The 25,853-nt window shown below is 41.1% G+C and overlaps 1 protein-coding gene across 11 annotated transcripts in view; it reads left to right on the top strand.

Annotated features, from left to right (window-relative positions):
- FNBP1 (formin binding protein 1) overlaps positions 1-25,853 on the top strand; it is a 135,464-nt gene that overhangs the window by 29,829 nt on the left and 79,782 nt on the right. For all 11 annotated transcript variants that reach the window (XM_069582185.1, XM_069582183.1, XM_069582184.1 and 8 more), the window contains exon 2: positions 18,490-18,605. In XM_069582185.1, coding sequence (XP_069438286.1) covers positions 18,490-18,605 — 116 coding nt within the window. The remainder of the gene's footprint in view (positions 1-18,489; positions 18,606-25,853) is intronic.

Consider the following 25,853-nt stretch of genomic DNA (forward strand, 5'->3'; position numbering starts at 1 on the left):
TCCAGTATTCTGGCCTGGAGAATTCCATGAGCTGAGTGACTTTCACTTTCAGGGACTTTAGTTCTCCTAGTTATTGTGATTGGAAGTTGTAGAAAACAAGGCCAAAAAGAAAAAGCAACCTCATATATGTAAAATCTCATGTTATTGTAGGTTTTTCAAAAGTAACATGTTTAATGGCTCATTGAGAGCAGGGTACTTTTCTGCTCACAACTGCAGCCCTAGCTCTTGGCAGAAAGGCTAGCACACATCATCCTGAAATCCAGGATAGAAACAACGTATGTGAGCTAAACTCATTCTGATCATGGGCTTGAAGGAATTAAACAATAAAAGTTACAGTTGTAGCTGAAGAAGTTTCCCCTAATTCATTCATTCCACAAATATTTAACAATGGCCCCCTGGTGGCATGTGCCCTGTTAGTCTTGTTCGATGGTGCAAGACATGGTGAGTCAGGCTCAGATGAGGTCGTGCTCCATGGAAGAGGTAACTAGTGTTGGGGTTACAGGTGAGAGTCCCGGCGCATCTTTGGTAAATGGATTACTATGAAGGCCTCGGCACTTGGCAGCGCATTTAGAGATTTAGACAGAAAGACATTTGAAAGTGAGCCACGGATTCTTGTTTAATGTACGTAAGTCCGTGGAGATGTTTTCCCTTTTAGTAGAAGCACCATACTTGAATAAAAGGGCAGCATTTATGCTAGTTTTATCATGAATTAAGGAAATGGCAACCCACTCCAGTATTCTTGCCTGGAAAAGCCCATGGACAGAGCGCCTGGCGGGCTACCGCTGATGGGGTCGCAGAGTCGGACATGACTGAGCGACTAACACACACACAGCCTGGAAGGAAATGGAGTTACTTCCAGTATACTAGATATTTACTTATGCCATTTCCTTAGGTGTCCTAAAATATATATATGTGTGTGTGTATGTATTGTAGGCTGCACTGGGTCTTAGTTGTAGCACATAGCCTCAGTAACTGTGGTTCGGGCTTAGTTGCCCTGCAGCATGTGGGGTCTTAGTTCCCCGACAAGGGATCAAACCTGTGTCCCCTGCATTGAAAGGTGGATTCTTAACTACTGGACCACTAGGGAAGCCTCTACTTAGGTATCTTCAAAAATAATTTAACATCAAACTATATTGATAATCAGAGAAGGCAATGGCGACCCACTCCAGTACTCTTGCCTGGAAAATCCCATGGACAGAGGAGCCTGGTAGGCTGCAGTCCTTTGGGTCGCACAGAGTCAGAACACGACTGAAGCGATTTAGCAGCAGCAACATATTGATAATCAGGAAAAATGCTCATTGAAGAAAACTTGGAATGCACAGAGAAGTATAAAATAGTGGGGGGACCCTCAGAGTTCTCTAATCCCCTGAGGTAACCATAACCATATATTACATTTCTCTGCATAAAAAATATACATCCAATTTTAAATCCAACAAACTACGAAAGACAGTTATACCAATGACGCTTAAACTTTTAAGAAATGGTGAGCTTATGCAAAGCAATAAGATAAATTCAAAATTTCTAATAGATAAGTGAATAGAGGTTAAGAGAATAGTTATGAGAGGAAATTCCAAATGCTAATAAACCTGTGTAAAAATCTTAAATTTATCAGTCATCAAAGAAATGCATAATAAAGCAATTTGTTTAACAAATTGGCAAAATGAATTTTTTTTGTTCATTAAAAAAAAATTTTAATTGAAGCATAATTGCTTTACAGAATTTTGTGATTTTCTGTAATACATCAACACGGATCAGCCATAGGTACACCCGTGTCTCCTCCCTCCTGGACTTCCCTCCCTCCCACCTCCCTCCCCATCCCAGCCTTCAGCCTGTCGCAGAGCCCCTGTGTGAGTTCCCTGAGTCATACAGCAAATTCCCGTTGGCTATCTGTTTTACATATGGTGTAAATTTCTATGTTACTCTCTGCATCCATCTCCCCTTCTCCTTCCTCTCCTGCCCCCACGTCCATGGGTCTGTTCTCTGTGTCTTTTTCTCCATTGCTGCCCTGAAAATAAATTCATCAGAGCCGTCTCTTCAGATTCCATATATATGTGCCAGTATATGATATTTCTATTTCTCTTTCTGACTTACTTCACTCTGTACGATAGGTTCTAGGTTCATCCACCTCGTTAGAACTGATTAGAATACATTCCTTCTTATGGCCTGAGTAGTATTCCGTTGTACGTAGGTACCGCAGCTTCTTTATCTGTTCATCTGTTGATGGACATCTAGGTTGCTTCCATGTTCTAGCTATTGTAAATAGTGCTGCAGTGAACATTAGGGCACATGTGTCTTTTTCAGCTTTGGTTTCCTCAGGGAATATGCCTAGGAGTGGGATTGCTCTGTTAAATGGTGGTTTTATTCCTAGCTTTTTAAGGAATCTCCATACCGTCTTCCATAGTGGCTATATCAGTTTATATTCCCAGCAGAAATGCAAGGGTGTTCCCTTTTCTCCACACCCTATCCAGCGTTTATTGTTTGTAGTCGTCTGGTGATGGCCATTCTGACTAATGTGAGGTGGTACCTTGCTGGAGGCTTGATTTGCATGTCTCTGAGTGATGCTGAGCATCTCTTCATGTGCTTGTTGGCCGTCTGTATGTCTTTGGAGAAATGTCTCCTCAGGTCCCTTTCCCACTTTTTGATTGGGTTGTTTGCTTTTCTGGTGTTGAATTGTATGAGCTGCTTGTATATTTTGGAAATTAATTCTTTGACAGTTGTTTCCTTTGCTGTTATTTTCTCCCATTCTGAGGATTGTCTTTTCACCTTGTTTGTAGTTTCCTTTGCTGTGTAAAAGCCTTTAAGTTTAATTAGGTCCCACTCGCTTATTTTTTATTTCCATTACTCTAGGACGTGGGTCATAGAAGATCTTGCTTTGATTTATGTCATCGAGTATTCTGCCTATGTTTTCCTCTAAGAGTTTTATAGTTTCTGGTCTTACATTTAGTTCTTTAATCCATTTTGAATTTATCTTTGTGTATGGCGTTAGGTAGTGTTCTAATTTTATTCTTTTGCATGTAGCTGTCCAGTTTTCCCAGCACCCTTTGTTTTTTGCTTTACAAATGGTAATATTAAATTCTGGTCATGTTCAGTAAGATAGGGACCCTTATTCTCTGTTGGTGGGATGTAACTGTAATTGGTCCACCTTATCTGGAAGAGATCTGGGCAACAGACAAGGCTGATTTTCAGTCAGGATGCCCCAGTAGAGCTGGCCTCTGTTCTGATTGGATGGGGAGTCTGTTGATATTTGGTTGTTAAATATTTTGACTGTCACTTCTGCTAATGGGTATCAGTGGGTTTTAAAATGATGTTATCTGGAGAACTAGTAGTTCTTCTCATGGGACTGTAAGCTAATTTTGGATTAATCTTTCTGAGATTTTTTTATAGTTTAATACAGTCAAGATCTGCTAGTACATAAGCTCCATAAGAATAGAAAATTTATGTTTTCTCTTTGCTGCTACGCCCTCCAGTGTTTGACACATAGTTGGTGCTCAGTAAAATATCACTGGATGAGTGAATGAATGGATGAATGTGATTTTGTTATAGAGAAGACATAGCGTATGTTGCGTACCCTGTAATATAATGTGTTGTCTTAGCCTTCATCAGCATTTTATTTGAGAAGAATTATCTATTATATTCCTGTGATAGTATGTGAAAAATATTTTTGGCTCTTAGACAATAATGGTCTTGGATTTTTAAAGTTTTTTGCTTGGAAGTGTGAAGTATTTTTTGCAATCAATAATCAATCCATACTTGGGTATTAAATGATGCCCATCTTCTGAAGAACATTTTATATTTTTTATGGGAACAAACTAAGAAGCCCATCAATCAAGGAAAAAGTAATAGTTCAATATTTAATGTAATAGATTTTTCTATTGACTTCTTTTTTTCTTTCATGAATGTATCTTCATTTTTGATTTCCCGTTGGCAGAGGTTTCAGTGATCTTAAGTTCCTCTTATATTGAAGGTTTCCTCATTAATCAAACTGTAAACTAATAATTACATATTATTTATGGTATAATTAGTATAGTATAATTGAGTCAGGTGGCTCAGTGGTAGAGTCCGCCTGCCAGGAGACACACGAGACCCATTTCATCCCTGGGAGGGGAAGACCCCCTGGAGGAGGGCATGGCAACCCACTCCAGTATTCCTGCCTGGGAAATCCCATGGGCAGAGGAGCCTGGTGGTCTACAGTCCACAGGGTTGAAAAGAGTCAGACATGACTGAGCATGCATGAGCAATGAGCAGTATGATATATTATAAATCAGTGTATGAAGCTGTGTATGGATAGAATGGTGTGTGCAGAAACAGTGAAATGCACATCCATGAGCGTTTCATCCAGGGAAAGAAATAGAGCTTTACTCCATCCAGAAGTCCCCTATGAGCCCGATCACATCTCCCCTTCCTGTCGTACTGCCCTAATGGAGCATTATTCAAAATTTTGTATTAAAAACACTTCAGTTTTTCTTTGTAGTTTTTCATCACTTATGAATATACCAGTAAACAGTAGTTTAGTTTTGTCAATTCTGTGACTTGATATTCATTCTTTAAGTTATTATGATTTCCCTTCTTTCCTATTGAGTTTCTTTCCTCTTTTTCAGAAATTTAATTCTCATCTCAAAGGAAAAACAAGTTTTGTAACTATGTATGGTGACAGATGTTGACTTACTGTTGCAATCATTTCAGGATATATGTAAATATCAAATAATTATTTTGTATACCTGAAACTAATATAATGTTATATATCAGTTATACATCAATTAAAAAAATTTGGTTTGTCTATTCCTTCTATTAATATATTGTAGATACTTACTAATCCTTTGTTGATCATGTATTACAAATATCTTCTCCCAGCTTATCATGTATCGTTTCATTTTCCTCATGGTATCTTTTCACGAACAGAAGTTTTTAGTTTTTACACAGACAAGCTTATCAATTTATTTTTCTTTATGGTACATGCATTTTTGTATCTTGTTTAAAAATCCTTTCCTACCTCAAGGTGGAAAAGCATTCTTGTATATTGTCTTCTAAAAGTGTTAACCGTCTTGCTTGTCTCCATTTAGGTCCTTAATCTACCTGGAATTATTTTGTGTATATATTGTAAAAGAGAGTTTTGATTTCGTTTTCCCCAACAGATATACAGTTATCCCAGCACCTTTTATTGAACAGCTTGTTTCTTCCCCATTGACCTTTGATCATGATGGTGTGATGATGGTCATGATGCTAGTATTAACACTCACTAAGGACTAACCGTGTACCAAGCAATGTTCTCAGTGTGAGACAGCTTATACAAATCCTTATACAAATTCCTACAAACAGATCCTGCTATTATTCCCAGTTTTTAGACAAGAAACAAACGCAGAGAGTTTAAGTAACGTGGTCCATGTGACATAGCTGTTCTATCAAAGAGCTAAAGTGAAAGTGTTAGTTACTCAGTCCTGTTCAATTCTCTGTGACCCCCATGCTCCTCTGTCCATGGGATTCTCCAAGCAAGAATACTGGAGTGGGTTGTCATTCCCTTCTTCAGGGGATCTTCCCAACCCAAGGACTGAACCCCGGTCTCCTGCACTACAGGCAGATTCTTTACCATCTGAGTCCCCCAGGAAAGCCCCAAAGAGCTGGAGTTCAAACCAATTCATTCTAGCCTCCGGATCCTGCCGTTAGCTTCTCTGACTTTTCTATAGGATTACCTGTTATCTAGACAAAGTCTTTTTTGGCTTGGGCCTGTTCCTGGCCTTCTCTTCTTTGCATTCTCCTGTTTTTCTGTCCCTGGCCAACACCACACAGCCTTTTCATTAACTTCACAGTAAGTCTGTGTTGGGTGTGGCCAATACCCCCCCTTGCTTTTCAAGAGTGTTTTGTCTGTTGACTGATTTTTGCAGCTCCGTTTAGTCTTTGAATTACATTCTCCGGAAACTTGTTGGGCTTTTAATTGAAACTGCATTAGATCTATAGATAATTTGGGAATGATTTGATATATTTACATTATGGAGCCTTGTATCTCTGCATTTCTTCTGGGTTTCTTTAATGTCTCAAGAAGATTTAATTGTTTTCTCCCTGACGGTCTCACAGATTTTTTATTAAGTTCATTTCTACCCAGTTGCAATTTTTCATGCTATTGTGAATGATATTGTTGCTCAGACTTCATGTTCGGCTTGTTGCTCTTGTATTGAAAAGCAGTTGCGCCCTAGACATTGATTTTATATCCAGCAACTGTATTAAGCTCTTAGTTCTTAAAAGTTATCACTGGATTCTTTTGTCTGTGCTACATTATTAATCATATGCTCTGTGAATGACATATTTCTTCCCTTCCAATCCTTATACTTTTTTTCCCTATCTTGTCTTATTGAGCAACTGATTTCCCCAAATTAGGTCTGACATCCACTGTCCAAAACCTTTGGGAACAGACGTGTTTGGAATTCCAGATTTTTTAAAATGGAGAAAGGAACTACAGTAAATAGCAATCTGGTTCTACCATGGAAGATAAAAATGATCACAGTATGTGTGACGAATCAATTTTATAAATAGGCTTGGGTAAAGTTTGTCACCAGATGAATTAATATTTCTTAAAATACTTTTTTATTATTTATTGGTATGTGTCAGGTCTTCATCACGCAGGATCTTTCATTAGTTTTTCTAACATGCCTTCTTTAAACTTGAGTATTTAAAAAATATGTAGTATTTGGACCAGATGTTGTGAATAATAGTAGAAATAAAACTATTTTATTCTGTATTTTAAAAACTGTTTCGTACAAATAAGAGCTCTCCTGGTCACAAAACAAACTCTCAAAAATTCTGTAGTTGTGGCATGCAAGCTTAGTTGCTCGGTGGCGTATGCAATCTTAGTTTCCCGACTAGGGATTGAACCCGTGACCCTTATGCTGGAAGGTGGATTCTTTTTTTTTTTCTCTCTTATGGATGGAAGGTAGATTCTTAACCACTGGACCACCAGGGAAGTCCCTGAACCTTCTTTACGTAACATTGGAAGTGAGTTAATTGCTACGTGTTTAATCTTTTTCATTGGTGTTAACTAAATTTCAGGTGCCAGGACTTAAACAAAAATGTTCCCCTATGGTATTTCTCTAATATTCTGCCCGATCCCACACACACACCTGGAAATAATTTATAGAGTTTAGAAGTAAGTCAGAGTTTTAAAATCTGGCTTTTCCTTCTCATTAAAAGTTTAGTTTATATACTTTGCTCTTCATTAGTCTTTGGACCGCCTTCAAAGTTCCTCCTGGTATTCGGAATGTGGTTTCCTCCTCTCTCCCTCCCCCTCTTTTCTTCTGCCCTTGCGTTAGTCTTAAACCTGTAGAGGATGGTGTGGGATGTTTGAGAGGTACAGTGAGTTCTCTAGGACTTAGAGGATGGCTGGCCAGCTGGAGGAGGGGGAGGGGACTGAACTCTTGCACCTGCTGATGGAGCCGGCCCGGGAAAGAAGCCAGTTCATATTTAGACAGCCTTCCATGTCCAAGCTGATGCACAGATACCTGGAAATGAATGAGAAGATTCCATTCCAGGTCGAGGCCAGATGGCGATGATCCCGAGCGTTTGTTTTAAAAACGTTCATCTTAACAAACTTGACTAAGCAATGAGAGCGTTTTTTTTTTTTTCTTACAAAGAGCAAGGTTTTGTTCTCTGACTAATTTCCATCTTCATTTAGCATTGATGCAGCCCACTACAATTTCAAGCTAGACCCAGCTTTCTGAACCTAGTTTTTATAGGTTCATCCTCCTTCCTTCCTTCCTTCCTTCATCCTTTCATTGAAGTATAGCTGATTTACAATGTGTTAGTTTCCGGTGTACAGAGCAGTGATTCAATTTTATATATATATATATATTTTTTTTTTTTTTTCAGATTCCTTTCAGTTATAGATTATTACAAGAGAGTGAGTATAGTTCCCAATGCCACACAGTAGGTCCTTGTGGTTTGTCTACTTTATATACAGCACTGCTTAGTTGCTTAGTTGTGTCTGACTCTTTGCGGCTCTTTGTGACACCCGTGGACAGAGGTGCCCGGCGGGCTACAGTCCATGGGGATTCTCCAGGCAAGAATACTGGAGTGGGTTGCCATGCCCTCCAGCGGATCTTTCCAGCCCAGGGATCGAACCCCAGGTCTCCCGCATTGCAGGTGGATTCTTTACCTTCTGAGCCACCAGGGAAGCCCTATACAGTAGTGTGTATCTGTTAATCCCAAACTCCTAATTTACCCCACCCTACCCATCACCCTTAATTCTTTTCTTCCTCTACTTAGATATTTGACAATGTCTATCGGGAGGAGTACCATTGAAAATATCATTTACAGGCAGAAACTTAACGAACCATTGTAAAGCAATTTTCCTCTAATTAAAAAAATATATATTACCATGAAATATCATTTACAAAGTTAGTGGGTTTTTTTTCTTTTTTTTTTTTTTTAATGAAAAATAGTGAATGCTCCTTGAAATGTTTTTTCCTTCAAAATCTTATTCTTTGCTATCTCTCTCACATAACCTGTTTGGGGCAGTTACAGATGTCTGTTTTTGCTTGTTTGTTGCTTTTACTGTATCCAAAGGAACAGAGAAGGGGGCAGAGAGTGATTAAGATTTTCTAAGAACGTTGAGATAGGTCAGAAGCTCACTGCAGCTTCTTAAAGCAGTATGTTCCAGAGCAATTTCCCCTCCAAGTCTCATCTGCTTGGTCTCCAGTCCAGTCAGAACTTGGGTGCTTTTTCTACACATATGATTTGTTACCTTCTCTTTTCATTTCAGGATGCAGGATAAAATCACATTACAGTTGGCTGAGGGCACCCCTCATTCACTGGCCTGGGTCTTCTGCTTTCTGGGGCCTTTAATTTGTTGTACATCCAGCCAGCACCAGCCTCCTTACTGCCCTTTGTACACAATGTAATTATTGTTAGAAAAATTCCAAGACACAACTTTTCATGTTCTGTGCGCCTCTCCACATTCTTTATGTCAATAACTTCATCCATACGCTGCTGCCTCTTAAACTTCAGCTACAGTTTTTGTTTTTGACTCGAACATGTGTTTTCATCGCGTGTTTGTGTCCTTACCTTTCATGTTTCCAGAGCAATGGCTGGAAAGAACATGGAGTAATTCTTTAGTATTTTCATTTTCATAACAGGGTTCACAACAGTGACTCATTATTGTAAATATACCTAACTTTGTACCTGTTTTTTCTGACATGCTGTAGACTTCCTTATTCGTTTTTAAACATTTTATTTATTTGGCTGCAGTGGGTCTTAGTTGTGGCACACGGAATCTTCGATCTTCATTGTGGCATGTGGGTTCTTTCAGTTGCAGCACCCAGAATTTTTAGTGGCGGCTTGCATTATACACCCTTATAACCATGCAAACTCTCAGTTGCAGCACATGGGATCCAGTTCCCTGACCAGAGCTCGAACCCAGGTCCCCTGCATTGGAAGCATGGAGTCTTAGCTACTGGACAATGAGGGAATCCCTAGACCTGCTCTTTAAAGAGATCTCAAGTTCAGGAACGGAGAAGGCAATGGCACCCCACTCCAGTACTCTTGCCTGGAAAATCCCATGGGTGGAGGAACCTGGTAGGCTGCAGTCCATGGGGTTGCGAAGAGTCGGACACGACTGAGCGACTTCACTGTCACTTTTCACTTTCACGCATTGGAGAAGGAAATGGCAACCCACTCCAGTGTTCTTGCCTGGAGAATCCCAGGGATGGGGAAGCCTGTTGGGCTGCCGTCTATGGGGTAGTCGGACACGACTGAAGCGACTTAGCAGCAGCAGCAGCAAGTTCAGGAAAACCTTCCGTTTTGCGTGCATTCCCTTCCTAATTAAAATCTGTTGTACCAACTTGACTGTCCAGCCATGACCCTGTCACATCAGAGCCCCTATTTTGTCAGTTATGTTATAGGCTCTTGCCTGAGTAGGCATTTTCAACCCAAGGAGCCGCACCACCCCAGTTCACTGGACCCATTTCAGAATCAGCAGATGTATACATGGTTTGACAGAATCTGCAAAAATCTGTATTGTCAAAACACAAGGCTATCTGGCTCTTTGAAAGAAACCCTCTAATGCTGTCTCTCACATTTTATCTACTGTGGACAAACACTGAAGTCACTTTGGGTAATGGTTTTTCATCACTTTCAAGGTTTGACAGCTTTTATGTTGAAACTATATTTTTGGGGTATTTCTGCCTTTGATTTAACGTAGGAGGACAAGTCTTCCTTTGTCCAAGGAAATGAATTGAAATCTTTGTTAAACATCCAAGAAATAGAATCGCAGATGGTATTTTGGATGACACATTTTTGTTTATAAAGTTCTATAATTTTTTTATTGTTGTTCTTTCTATAGAGGCAACCACTTAAATATTCAGACTCAAGTGGATTTTTAAAAACTTTTTAAGTGAGGTTTTCTTACATTCAGTCTGGGTAAGTCTATATCTTCTGACACTTTGTGTGTGTGTGTGTGTGTAGTAACTTTTTTTAAACATTTATTTTTAATGGGAGGGTAATTGCTTTACAATATTGTGTTGGCTTCTGCCGTAGAACAACATGAATCAGCCGTACGTATACATCTGTCCCCTCCCCCTTGAACCTGCCTCCCACTCCATTCTACCACTCTAGCTTCTCACTGGGTTCCAGGTTGTGTTCCCTGTTACACAGCAACTTCCCGTTAGCTGCTTTACACGTGGTAATCTGTATGTTTGACTGCTGCTCTCTCAATTCGTCCCGCCCTCTCCTTCCCCTGCTGTGTGCTGTGCCCTGTCTTGGCTCTGCGTGTCTGTGTCTCTATTCCTGTCTTGCAAATAGGTTCATCAGTACCATTTTTCTAGATTCCATATATATTCATTAATATATGATATTTGCTTTTCTCTTTCTGACTTATACTTCACTCTATATAATAGGCTCCAGGTTCATCTACCTCACTGGAACTGACTCAAACGTGTTCTTTTTTACAGCTGAATAATATTCCATTGTTTATATGTACCACAACTTCATTATCCATTCATCTGTTGGTGGACATCTAGGTTGCTCTGACACTCTTTTTAATTTTTTTTTATTTTACATTGGAGTATAGGAGATTAACAGGGCTTCCCTGGTGACTCAGACGGTAAAGAATCTGCCTGCAGTGTAGGAGACCTGGGTTCGATCCCTGGGTCAGGAAGATCCCCTGGAGAAGGGAATGGCTACCCACTCCAGTATTCTTGCCTGGAGAATCCCATGGACAGAGGGGCCTGGTGGGCTTCAGCCCACGGGGTCTCAAAGAGTTGGACATGACTGAGCAACTAGGCACTCATACAATAGCAGATTAACAATGTTGTGTTCGTTTCAGGTATACAGCAAAATTATTCAGTTACACATATACCTGTATCTATCTTTTTTCAAATCTCTTCTAACACTTCCCTCAAAGAGAAGAGGACGCCAGCACCAGCAATATCATCCAAGGGATTCTGTAGAAATAGAGCCATGTGGGGCACTCCCCTGGCCGACCAGTGGTTAGGACATCTAGTATCCACTACAGGGGGCACAAGTTTGATCCCTGGTTGGGGAACTAAGATCGCACGTGCCACGTGGCACGGCCGAAAGAGAAAAAGAAACAGAGCCATTTAGGATCTGGTGCTTCGCAAGGTGCCCAAGTCCTCAGGAAAGCGGGTTTCTTACAGAATTAGAGCATCCTAAGACAGTGGTTTGATACCACATGGAAGTACCCCAGTGACAGGAGGGGATAATTCCCTTTCCTGAGTAAGTAACTTCCCGCAGGGGGACAGATTTCTGCATTTCCGTGTAGAGGAGGACTGCCTTTGGATACCGTTTCTCCAGTCTGAGCCATTTATACAGAGGTGACTTTGGCAACTCAGTTTCTTATCAGGTTGGCTTTTTCCAGGGATTTCGGATGTGTCTGTTTAATATCCTCTTTGATTAGAGGAAGTATCATGTTAAGAATTGACCTGTACTTTGGAGACAGCTTCACTGTGGCCGATTTGCGTCTCTTCATCTTAAATAGCTTTTGTGCTCATAGTTCCTGTGTTAGTTCTTTGGCATCATTTGGGAAAAAAAAAAATCCGATTTCAGAAGTCTTCTTGAGTAAGCAAGAATAGTCATTATATCTGACCTAGAGAAACCAGTCTTCACCCTGACTGATGGGTTTATATTGTGGGTCTATGGGAAGGCAAATTTTGTTTGTATTAAACTTTATGATTTGGGGACTTCTCTGGGGGTCCAGTGGTTAAGACTCCATGCTCCCAATGCTAATCTCTGGTCAGGGAACTAAAGTCACGCATACCACATGGTGGAGCCAAAAAAAAAACCACCCAAAATACAAAAAGTTAAGTAAACTTCATGATTTTTTAGAACCTCTGATGAAGATAACTTCATGACCTAAACAAATGCCAGAGTTCATGTTTATTTCATTGTTCAATCTTCAGTGTATAAAGGAGCTTGATCACAGTCTAGGACATGAAAAAATAATTGTAAAATACTGATTAATACAGTTGCGCTTTCCTCATTTGTCTTTTTGGCTTACTCAGCCCCTTGTAGCTGAAAGCTCCTGCCAGGAGCGTTTGGTTCATTAGAATTCAAGGAGCAATGAGAATTCAAGAGAAGGCTTGGTAAGGGGGAGGGGGAAAGAGATTCTGAAAAGGTACCTGTCAGGTTGTAATCAGTTACTTGGACACATCCATTTGCAGTTATCTTGGCAAATTTGGAGTTATTTGTTGAGTGTATGTATAGTATACACTTATAAATTAAACATTTTCCATTAGGTCCTACGTTATCTGACTTTCTTCGTCTTTGGCAATATGAAGCTTTCAAGTAGAAGTTTTAGAGTATGTGTCATGTGATAGTGCGTGTCTGAACCTCTGGAGGTTCCAGAAACCCTCTCGTGGAGTCCACGAGGTCAAAACTATATTCATAATGACACTAAGACATTGTCTTTCTCGCCGTGTGGGCGTTTGCACTAATGGTACAAAAGCAGTGGTGGGTAAGATGACTGGTGGCTTAGCAGGAATCAGGGTGCTGGCTCCAAATTGTGGTAGTGGTTATTGTATTCTCATCATTACCTGTTTGAAAAAAAAAATCAGTTTTATTTTTAAATGTCTTTGATGAAACAGTAAAGATGAATGAATCTCAATGTTTAAATATACATCATTCATCTTTTTAATAGTGTGGCAAGATAAGAACCAGAATACTTAAACCAGAATATTAAACCAGAATACTTAAGTGATTGTATTTTGAGCTGGACTAGCTGCTTTTATCAGGGGCCTTCCCAGGTGGCTCAGCTGAAAAAGAATCTGCCTGCAATGCAGGAGACCCTGGTTTGATTCCTTGGTCAGGAAATTTCCCTGGAGAAGAAATAGGCTACCCACTCCAGTATTCTTGGACTTCCCTGGTGGCTCAGACAGTAAAGAATCTGCCCTGCAATGAGGAAAACCATGGAAGACCAAATGAAGGAGGGCATGGCAACCCACTCCAGTGAATACTTGTCTGGGAAATCCCATGGATAGAGGAGCCTGGTGGGCTACAGTCCATGGGGTTGCAAAGAGTCGGAATACCAGAGCGGGTTGCTATTTCCTTTTCCAGGGGATCTTCTCAACTCAGGAAATGAATCTGAGTCTTTTGCATTGACAGGTGGATGCTTTACCACTGATCCACCAGGGAAGCCCACTTTTATATCGTTTTTACTTCAAAGAACAATCAACAGATGAACTCTCAGGCATTTGGCAGACATTTTCTCTAAAATGAATGAATCAAGCCTGTCACCTCAAGGAAACAACTGACAGTATTTGTAGCCAATGATAAAATCCCAGCTTTTAAGTGGAAATTAAAGTTTTGGAAAATGTATCCTTGCCGCTGTGACCTTGACTGTGACCACATATTTAAAGACTCATCGGATAAGATCAGTAATGATATAGACATGTGTTTCTAAAATAGTTTATATTGAAATGCGTCACCACTTGGAAGATCTGCATAATAAGTGAAATAATATTTTCCAAATGGCCAGAGCATAATGCAGTCACGCCCAGGTAAGAGATCCATTCAGAGTGCAGGACAGACCAGCGCATTTTATTGTAACTGGTATGAAAAATTCATTGCATGGTTTCAAATTTCACATTGCAGCCAGCCTTTAAGAAACTACTATTTGTTGAGTTTGGGTATGGTATCCACAATTATCTAGACAGGCATTGAAATACGCCTCTATTTTCTAACCATTGCATATCTGGGTTAAGTTGTATTATTTTATATACTTCTACCAAAATAAGGACCCACGACAGACTGAATGTGAAAGAAGATGAGAATCCAGCTGTCTTTGATTAAACCAGACATTAAAGAGATTTGTAGACATGTAAAACAGTGCCATACTTCTAATTTTTTTGAGGGGAGGGGGTTTTTTTTTGAAGTAAAGTTCCTAAAAATAATATATACATTAGGTCAATTAATATACAACAAATTTATTGTTGTCTTTTAAAAATGAATTGATATTTTTTAAGACTTTCAACTTTTAATTTCTGGTAGAGTAAATATTGATAGCTATAAAGCAGATAAACAGGAACTTGCCTGGTGGTCCAGTGGGTAAGACTCCTCACTCTTGATGCAAGGAGTCTGGGTTTGATCCCCGGTCAGGGAACTAGATTTCACGTGCCGGAGCAAAAAGGTCCTGTGTGCTGCTGCTAAGACCCAGCACAGCCTCTGTTTGTGTGTATACAAATAAACACACATACATGGGTATGTATTAAGATGAGCAAAGACTCTTTGGGGTCTTTAATGAATTTTAAGGGGGGAAAGGAGTCTTCAAAACTGCTGCAATGTGACATCAAACAGGAAAACATTTTCTCTCTCTCTGTTTCTCTCCCTCCCTCTCTTTAAATCAAGTCTAATTCACAGAAAATGGAAAGGACTCATTTTTGATCATGGTACCATCTGCAAAGTAGTAAAGGCTATTTTGAAAAATAACCACCTACAATATTTGTTCACAAAAGAGTCTTTTTAAGATCTGGAGGGTTTTGGTTTTGTTTTTTTTTTTCCCATCAAGTTTTCCATATTTCCATCAAGAATGTAAGCGGGTTGGTTGGTTTTCCATCTGTTTTGAATTTTCTTGTAGCTGCTGTCAAAAAGTCCATGTTGCGGCCATCCCTGTGGCAGCAACAGTCGAGTCCTGCGTCACTGAGGTGTTGTAATAATAGCAGAAAAAAGATCTATACTATATTCATGAGCAACACTAGTTTGTTATCGAGTCAGGTTGTTTTTTTGTTTGTTATTAAGATCTTCTATCCCATTTGGACACTTATTTTAGTAAGTACTTTATTATAGCTTGCAGAATGGTCTTGAATAGAGAGAACTTTATTGAAAACATATTGTTAGTTTGAGGCCAGTAATTTTTAAGATAGGCTCAATTCAAGTGTAAATTTTTTTTTAAGTTTTTTGATCTCAAAAGCTATTGCTTTATATTGTACATATTAGTGCTAAAAAGAATCGCAAAATAATATAGTAAGGAAAAATAGGAAGTTTGGTTGTTAGCAGGACAAGGGTGAAATCTAAGAGCAGATGATCTTAGTAAGTTTTTGAGGAAACATCTATACCTTTAAAAATAGTAAGGCTGGGGACTTCCCTGATGGTCCAGTGGTCGACTCCATGCTTCCAACGCAGGGGGCGTGGGTTTGATCCCTGGTCAGGGAACTAAGATCCCACATGCCCCGTAGCATGGGCGGAAAAAAAAAAGTAAGGCTCTGGTGGTAGAAATTATACAGAAAGAGGGGTCTCAAATGGGGGGAGGGGTATGAAAAAGTTAAATAAATAAGATCATTGTAAAACTGTATTAACAATGGTTTACTGATTAGCAGAAAGCTTTAAAGTAGCCTTGCTCTGGGAATTCCCTGGTGGTCCAGTGGTTAAGAATCCAGCTTCTAATGCAAGGAACACAGATTTGATCCCTAGTTGGGGAATTAAAATCCCACATGCTGTGGGGTAACTAAGTCCACGAGCCCTGCAACTAGAGAACCCTTGATGCACCTCGACAAAGACCCAGAGCAGCCAAAATAAAGACTAAAATAAAACAGCCAATTAAAAATAAAAAGAAGCCTTGTTCTGAATAACTAGGAATGATTGCAGTCATTACTCGAACTGTTTGTATATTTGTTCTCTCAAGTACTTTAAAGAGATCTACAGTCTTGTTTACACTTTAAATTTGCCTGACCATCCTTGTCCTTAGAGGTAACATAAATAACCTTCTTGAGCAGTGAAGTCTCAGTTTGTGAAATCTATTATTGGGGACCAGGAATCAATGAAAGTCTTTAATATTAGTCCTTGATTTTTGGTGGCTCAGCTGATAAAGAATCCGCCTGCAGTGAGGGAGACCTGGGTTCAATCCCTGGGTTGGGAAGATCCCCTGGAGAAGAGAAAGGCTACCCACTCCAGTATTCTGGCCTGGAGAATTCCATGGATGGTACAGTCCATGGGGTCGCAAAGAGTCGGACACAACTGAGTGACTTTCACTTTCTTTCACTCGATTTTTTTAATGGTAACAGTAAACGTTATTAGATATCGAGATAAACATTTTACAGTGTTAATTTTCAATTAGAAAACATTGTAGTAAAAGAAAACCTGAATTTCTTTTTTTTTTTCCTTTAAATTAATTATCTATTTATTTTTGGTTGTGCCGGGTCTTCGCTGCTCTGCTCTGGGCTGTATCTAGCTGGGGAGAGTGGGGGCTACTCTGCTTTTGTGCACGAGCTTGTCCTTGCAGTGACTCCTTTTGTTGCAGAGCACAGGTCTAGACGCACAGGCATCAGTGGCTGCAGCTCACGGGCTCTAGGACCTGGGCTCAGTGGCTGTGGAGCACATGCTTAGCTGTCCTGCTGGCATGTGGCATCTTCCCAGACCAGGGCTCGAACCCATGTCCCCTGTATTGGCAGATGGATTCTTATTCACGGTACCCCACCAGGGACATCCAAGAAAACCTGAATTTCTTACGTTGAGGTTTCTCCAACTGTTTTGTGGGACCGAGTTCTGCTTCATGGAGAAGACAGCCAGAGGGGCGGCAGTGTGGGGTGAAGTGATTTGTTGAGTTAGGGTTCCATGAAGCAGAACCAAGCAGCCACCCTAGGATTCTGCCCTGCACATCCCTTCCAACTCTCCATCTAATCTGTCATGAAGGCTAGCTGAGTTTGAGCTCAGTGGTGCGAGCCCATGGACTGTAGCCCACCAGGCTCCTCCGTCCATGGAATTCTCCAGGCAAGAGTCCTGGAGTGGGTGGCCATTCCCTTCTCCAGGGGACCTTCCTAACCCAGGGATTGAACCCAGGTCTTCTGCATTGCAGGCAGATTCTTACCATGTGAACCACCAGGGAAGCCTTTCTGTTTGAAGTATAGTTGATACACAGTGCTGTGCCATCTCTGTGGTATAGCAAAGTGTCTGACTTATACACATACCTATATTCTTTTCTTATAATCTTTTCAATGCGTTTTTAAACATTCTTTTCCATTATGATTTATCCCAGGATACTGAATATAATTCCCTGGGCTATACACTAGGTCCTCGTTCATGCATTCTAAATGGAACTGTTTGCACGCTCGCTGGTTGTTGGTTCATGATCTGTAGACTCCCTCCCTCTGCTCCTGGCTTTTTGCCTTTGGATTACTGAACCGTCCCCTGACATCCAGCTCCTGGTGATGCTAAATGTATCTCTGGCAGTGCCCCTCCATTTGCAGGCCCTTTAGTGCCCACCAGAGAGTCTGAGCACCTTAACTCGGCATTCAAGGCCTTGGGTGATTCAGCCGGGACCCTCGGGTTCCATCAGCCACTGCCACTCGTTCCCTTGCATCCTACCCCCACCTTGGGCTCTAGCAAGACCAGTCCACCTGATTCCTGGTCCTCTCCCTGCCTTTGCATTAGCTGTGGCTGGAATACCTACCGCTCTCACTCTTCCAGACTGCTGTTCTCAAGCACTCGGCACATTGGGGCCATATTTTTATTCTTGGCTCCCCAGCCCCAGTCACCATTCCTGCCCCACACGGTAGGCTTGACGCATGGGTGAATATTGAATAGAGTCCATGTGAGTCATTTTATTTGTTTGAAGAAAGTAGTATTTTGTAACTCTTCTCTCTCCCATTTCTTTGCCCCAAATTTCAATGAGCTTATGTTGAAAGTTAACTCGCAAATGACCCTTCAGGTGCTAAGAGTGTGGCTGAGTTAACTCGGGAGTGTGTTTCATCTCTCAATTTTTGGTATCTGCAGAAGACACTCTGCTTTGTGCCAATACATTAAATATATCCAAACACCACGTTTCTAAACAGGAATAAGGAACGTGAATGGATGGGTCAGAGTTCAATATCTCAGGCAGTTTTCAAACCAAATTTGGTAATGTTGATTTAAAATTGCTCAACGAAAAAGCACCCAAGTACAATCATGGAAAATGTTAGAACTGCTTTCTACGTACTGATATATTGTTGAGAGAACTGAAGTTATGTTAATCACAGACAAAGATTACAAGCTCTGCCTTTTTTTTTTTTTTTTGATTAACAGGATCAATTTGACAACTTAGAAAAACACACACAGTGGGGAATTGATATTCTTGAGAAATACATCAAATTTGTAAAGGAGAGGACAGAGATTGAACTCAGCTATGCAAAACAACTCAGGTAAGTTGATATTGAGAAAGGTTGTTTGTTAACTGCAGAATGAATGTAAGGGTCATTTATACCCTCATTTTATACCATAAATGTGTAAGCCTTTAAATATTGATTTTCCCCTTTCAGGAAAGCTTATATTGCAGTAAAAGCAATTTTTTTTTCCATATAGAAAATTATTTTTCAGAGCACAGTAAACAGAAAAACCAAGTTATTGCTTTTATGTTCTGTTGCTTAAAAGGTTAGCAGCTGAATTTTGGAGCACCTTTTTTTTTTCCCAGAAAACTTTATTTGAAACATAACAACAGAGAAGGACACATATCATAAGTGTATGACTCCAGAAATTTTCAGAGTGAATACAATTATATGATCGGCACCCAAGTCAAGAAACAGAAAATTACCAGCCTCAGCCCCCACTCCCCCAGTCCCTTCTGGGGTTCATCCCCCTCCCCTGCCCCCGTGGTTGACCACTCTGCTGATCTCCGACCACATGGATTGGTCTGGCATGTTTTTGAAGCTTTGGTGAATGTTATCATGTATTATGCACTGTTTTATTTGGTTTCCTTTGTTCCTCATTACGTCTGTGAGATTCATTCGTTACATGTTGTGGTGCTTTTTATTTTGGTTGATGAGTGTGTCAAGGCTTGTCCAGTCTACTGCCGCTAGGCTATTGCTTGTTTCCAACTTGGGGTATAAAGTACATGCCCAGGAGTGGGATTCCTGGGTCTTAGGCTTTGTGTATGTTTAGATTTAGCAGATGGAGTCAGTTTTCCAGAGAGCTCGTCTGATTCATGTTCCCTCCAGCAGCAGCTGAGTGGTCCTCAGGCAGCCCTTCTTACAACTCCAAGGACAAAATTATCCAAGAAGTTTGTGTTCTTACATAAAATATTTAAAAGTTGCTGGCAGAACTAAGCTTGAAGTGGCAAGATCTTTAATGATTTCTTGTTGGTTTGTGCAGATTGTGAATACCTAGATGACTTTCAATTTAGAAACATTTCATTTTAATCCAGAGACCATCTGGACAAGGTGAATGTCATGTATCTTTGAAAGAATCATCTTAGAGAGCTCTTGTTGTCATTTAATAAGTGCCTAAGTGGTACGTATGGTGCACTTCACGGATGATAAGTTTTGTTTCCATTGAGTAGATAAAACACAATATATATTGCTCAATGAAATCATTTTTATAGTTTTTTTTTATAAATTTACTATTTATTTGCTTAATAGTACAGCTGGGAAAGACTGCAGGCAACAGGAGACAGGGGCGGCAGAAGATGAGATGGTTAGATAGCATCACCGGCTCCATGGACATGAATTTGAGCAAACTGTGGGAGGTAGTGGAGGACAGAGGAGCCTGGTGTGCTGCAGTCCATGGGGTCACAGAGTGGGACATGACATAGCGACGGAGCCGCAGCAACAACAAATTTGTTTAGTAATAAATATATTATTTAATAATAATTTGATAATTTATTTACTATGAATTAAATTGTCTTTATTTAATTTTGCTGAATAAAACTTAAGTAAAATTAAATTGACTCAGTAAGAATTTAATAAATAAACTTATTTTTATAAATAAATTTTATTGCAGATGAACTTCTGATGCCTTATGTGCTCAGCCTCATTAGCAGTTGAAAGCTTCATTACTGACACTGGGCGTGGCGAACGAGCTGCTCCGTGTTGATTATTTAAACATTGCACTGGTGTCTTCTCTGTGGAGATGGGTTGCGCAACAACTTTAGCCAAAGCGTGCTGCTGCTGCTGCTGCTAGTCTCCCCTAAAGGATTTCCCTGCCTTCCTTGACTTTCTCTCTTGGCGTCGTCTCCTCTTTCCTGGAGGCTCGGCCACTGCCTTGTCCTGCTTGGAAGGTTTGTCATCTGATGTCGCAAAGTCTGTCCTCGGCAAGCTTCTCCACCAGTTCTGTGTCAGGACAGAAAGGCGCTGCTTGGCTGCCCTCTGGGCAGCACCTGTCTCCCGGACCTTTCTCATCACTCTCTGTGAGCGAGGATTTAGGTCACAAAACTGGAGGCATTGGAAAAGACTCCCAATTCCAGCAGTAGGTTTGGGGTAGCATTTAATAGCTCTCCGTTGACCATTTCCCCCTGTTTCAGATCTAGAATAGCAGTGTTACTGCTGTGGCTGTTATCTCTTCGGAAGTCCTTTTCCTGAGATTTAAATGTCTGGAACATTTGTTTTACTCCACCCCTGCAAAATGTCTACATTTGTGCTTATGGATGTGTGCTTAGTCGGTTAGTCGTGTCCGACTCTTTTCGACCCCATGGACTGTAGCCCACCAGGCTCCTCTGTCCATGGGAATTCTCCAGGCAAGAATACTGGAGTGGGTTGCCATGCCCTCTTCCAGGGGATCTTCCCAAGCCAGGGATCGAACCCCAGGTCTCCTACACTGTAGGTGGATTCTTTACCCTCTCAGCCACCAGGAAAGTCCTGTGCTTATAGGAGAAGTTGACAGAAACAGATAATGAGTAATTGAACCTTGCCTTCAAGACAATTACTAGTCCTCTGGAAGTGTCTTCTAATCCTTAAGACTGAGATCTGGGCAGGGCCCTTGGTGCTGAGGAGTAATCAGAGTGCCTTGCTGATCTGCTTTTCCGTTTGCCTGAGTCTTTCATGGCTCTCCTTGCCACACAGCCCAACATCTCCTTCCTATCTTCACTGCTTGCTTCCCGCTTCCCTGAGAAAATTGAAGCGGTCCAAGGAAAACGTCCTTAGAGTCTCACACTCTGTAACCCACCTGTCCGAATCTGTTCCCACACCTGATGCTCCTGTCCGAATCCCAGCCCACCTCTTACACACTGGCCCTTCCCAGAACCCTGTCCCACTAGTTTTCCCTCCATCTCCGTGTTATCAGTGCTTCCCTTTCTATTAGATGACCCCCATCTGCACAGAAACGCACCACTGTCTCCCGTCGTTGAAAATCCACAAAGAAAACAAAACTTTTGAGCTCACCCCTCCTCTCCTTATTAAGCTCACCTGTGTGAACTGCTCCTTGGGGGTGCCCGTGACCTTCATCCTGGCCCAGCCAGTTGCCTGTCCTCAGTCCTCACCATCCTTGACCCCTCAGCAGCTTTGATGGGGTGGATGCTGCCTCCTCGAAACACTTCCCTCACTTGGCATCTGAAACCCCCATCTCTAGGCTTCCTTCCTGTCTCACCGAACGCTCTTTGGAAGGCTCTGCTCAGGCTCCCTAGAGGTTCCTTGTCTCCTCCCGCCCCTTCACCCTAATCTGCCCCAGTGCCCAACTCCCGGTCCTCTTTTCTTCTCAGTCTGTGCCCTCCTGGTGATCTTGTCTGTCTCCTGGCTTTCAGGATGGTCTCTATGGCAACAGACATGTGTCTCCAAGCTAGACCTTTATCCTGAACTCCAGAAGCAGGTTGCTCAGAATGTCCATTCGGATGTCTAGAAAACATCTCACATGTAACGTTCTGAAAAGGCATCTCTCCACTCAAAATCTGCATCTCTGCAGCCCAGTTCTCCCTCTCCTCACTGCCCCCTCCACTCAAGTTTCCCTCAGAGTAAATCTGAAATCCTTACGGTGTATGTCCTACAAAGCCAACACAAGCGGTCTCCCTCCCTCTGTGACATCCTCTCTCCCTTCGTATCTCTGCTCTAACCATCCCCGCCTCCTTGTTCAATCTTGTACGTGCCAGGCCTGTTTTCGCCGCAGGGATGTTACACGGCTGTTCATACAGATCACACAGAGGTTTTATCTCCCAGGATCCAGGTGGCCAACTGCCTCACCTCCTTCAAGTCTTTGCTCAAATGTCACCTGCACAGTGAGGGCCTCCTTGCCTCCCTGCTGTACTTTCTGGTTTTCCCAAAGTGCTGATAACTTTCTAATATTAAAGCCTGATGTGGGGAAAGGGTTACTTAGTCACACTGGCCAGGGAAAATCCATAGCTTGAGAACTGACAGACAGCAAGCAAAGGTCTGAGAGTCGTTCTTCCAGGCCAAGGAATCAGCAAGTGCAGAGCTCCTACAGTACAGATAAGTTCGAGGAATGAAAAGTTCCAGCCAGTGTGACTGGAGCATATTCAACAAAGACTTGCTTGAAATACCACTATGATGTTGAAAAACATCACTTTTGGAGAGAGATATCTGTCGTTTAATTCTTTTCTGCATTAGAAGAAAAAAAAATGCTAACTTATTTTAGATGTAGAAGATGATAATTAAGGCTTTGGTTTCTGTAGGTCAGTGGTTAACAAACTATTGGCCACTTCTGTGGCCCAATCCATCACTGCCGGGTTTTATAAATAAAGTTTTATTGGAACACAGGCACATCCATTCATTTATGTATTGTCTGTGGCTGCTTTTGCAAAAAAAAAAAAAAAAAAATGGCAGTGGAACAGTGCAACAGAGACCACATGACCAGGACCTGCTTGCAAGTCTGAAATACTTAGTGTCTGGTCCTTTCTAAGCTTGCTTATGTGTGTGTGTATATATGCTTATATATAAGTTTGCTGATACCTGCTATAGTTACACTCCATTCAAGGCATGTGTGCATGAGTGCTCAGTCGCTTCAGATACGCCTGACTCTTTGCAACCCTATGTACTATAGCCCACCAGGCTCCTTTGTCCATGGAATTCTCCAGGCAAGAATACTGGAGTGGGTTGCCATGCCCTCCTCCAGGGGATCTTCCCGACCCAGGGATCGAACCCATGTCTCCTGTATTGTAAGCAGATTCTTCACTGCTGAGCCACCAGGGAATCCCCTCCATTCAAGGCAGGGTTAAATTCTTAATATAATCTTAAAATATGTTATATGGCCTATATAAGAGAACCAACTATTGATTGCCCCTTAGCAATCTGTTTCTTAAAAAAAAAAAACGAAACAAAACAGTGACTTATTTGTCATGACCAGGTAATGAACTCATATGATTGAAACTTCTAATCCTTGCTTCCCTGAAGCTCAGGGTGGCCTTGCCTTTTTGCACCGTGTAGATTATTCTAGGAGTTCATGTTTATCTTTCACAGCTATACAGTGTTGTACTGGATTGGTGGATACCTTGATTGTTTCCAGCTGTTTGCAACTCTGAACAAAGTTGCGATGGATAACTTTGAATGAAACACTTGGACAAACATGTCTAGAGAATAAGTTCCTAAAAGTAGCCCTTTGGTTCTGGTAAAATTTGCCAAGTGGCCTTTCTTGGAAACTGTAACATTATCACCATCCCAGAGTGCATGGCACTGCTACCTGCCTTGACCCTCAGTATTTCTTGTTATGTGTCTTTTTTTAATCTTTGCTGATTTGATAAGTAAAAATTGCTAGATCTGACCAGTAATTTATGTTTTTCTTAGTAAGAATGAGGTTGGATATGTTTTTATGCATTGGAGTCATTTGTACTTTCTTCTTGAGCCATTCTTTTCCTGGTTGTTTTTTTTTTTTTAAATTGGAGCCCATTGTAAATGAAAGGAAATTGTCAAAGTCATTTTATAAAATATACTGCATATTGTATATACAAGGTATTGAATTTAAATTTATTTGAACAGTTAGCAAGATATTAAAGTGAAACTTGAAGGATTTACCAAGCTTGAAATATTAAATTCTTATAAGATTTAGCAAAAAAAAAAAAAGCAGGTTGTCATTGCTGTTTGGTGGGGTCTTTTTGTGTGTGTTTTTGTTGTTATTTGTTTTGTTTTTAACTCATGTTGTAATTTTAAACAGGCTCAGTTGACTCACTGCTAGGAAAGATAAAGGAAAGAGTATTTATGTCTTTTACTTCCTCTCCTAGTTGAGTTATGTAACTTGGTTTATAAAATGAGTCTCACAGTTAGTTTGCCTTAATTACAGATATATGTTCATCAGCATTCCCTCTACCCACAGCCTCTCCCCTTGTTTGTTGGCATCAAGAAAAATAGGGATATTTTACCCTTGATGGGAACTTTTGGCATGCTCCTCGAGTTCTTTCTTGTTTGAGAATACCACTCTACAGTCATCCCTCAGTGTCTGCAAACATCGATTCCAGGAACCACCTCCTCAGATACAGAGATTTGAAGATGCTCAAGTTGCTTTATATAACAAGGCATAGTATCTTTGTATAACCTACACACATCCTTCCAAATATTTAAATCATCTCTAGATTCCTTATAATACCTCATACAATGTAAATAGTGTGTCAACTGTTGCCAGCATGAAGCAAATTCAAATTTTGCTTTGGGGAACCTTCTGGAATCCCCCACCCCAATATTTTTCATCTGTAGTTCATTGACACCATGGATGTGGACCCCAAAGATAATGGAGGATAGACTGCACCTAACAACAATGTGACTTAAATTATTCTCTGGTCATTCTTTCTCTCCAAACTTTGTGGCTACGTTGTCTTCTGGTGGAAGAGTCTGCTGCTGCCGCTGCTGCTAAGTCGCTTTAGTCGTGTCTGACTCTGTGCGACCCCATAGACGGCAGCCCACCAGGCTCCGCCATCCTGGGATTCTCCAAGCAAGGATACTGGAGTGGGTTGCCATTTCCTTCTCTAATGCATGAAAGTGAAAAGTGAAAGTGAAGTTGCTCGGTTGTGTCCGACTCTCAGTGACCCTATGGACTGCAGCCCACCAGGCTCCTCCGTCCATGGGATATTCCAGGCAAGAGTACTGGAGTGGGGTGCCATTGCCTTCTCCGATGGAAAAGTCTAGGGACAGCCAAATATTTATTCTTTGTAGGTGGCTCCCCTTTTTGACTCTATGAAGAACCTTTTTGTGCCACTTAGCAGTTTGGTAACTTTTCCAAGCAAGGCTTTGTGGTTGACCCCTCTTTATCAGTTTTCTTTACAGCACTTTCAATTGCAAAGTCAGATGTTTATTTCATCCCTTATATATTTTCTTCCAAATTGGGTCTTTCTCTCTCATTTTCTTCCTCCCTTGTCTTCTGTATTACACTGCATCTTTTCGCCTTGCTTATATTTAATGCAGGCAGTTTGGTGAAGTGCTTAAAAGGAACAGATTCTAGAGCAGCGGTCCCCAACCTTTCTGGCACACCGGTTTCGTGGAAGAGAGGTTTTCTATGGGCTGGGGTGGGGGAGGGACGGTCTCGGGTGTTCAAGTGCATTGTAGTTACTGTGCACTTTGTTTCAATTATCATTACATCAGCTCCACCTTGGATCATCAGGCATCAGATCCCGGAGGTGGGGACCCCACCCTAGAGTCTTAGTGTCTGGAATGTTCTTCCACTTAACAGTAATAATGATTTGGGGCAGATTACTCTATGTGCTTTGTCTTTTTTCATCTGTAATATGTGAGTAGTAAGGATGATGA

The sequence above is a fragment of the Ovis canadensis genome, chromosome 3, assembly GCF_042477335.2.
Source record: "Ovis canadensis isolate MfBH-ARS-UI-01 breed Bighorn chromosome 3, ARS-UI_OviCan_v2, whole genome shotgun sequence".
Lineage (NCBI taxonomy): Eukaryota > Metazoa > Chordata > Mammalia > Artiodactyla > Bovidae > Ovis > Ovis canadensis.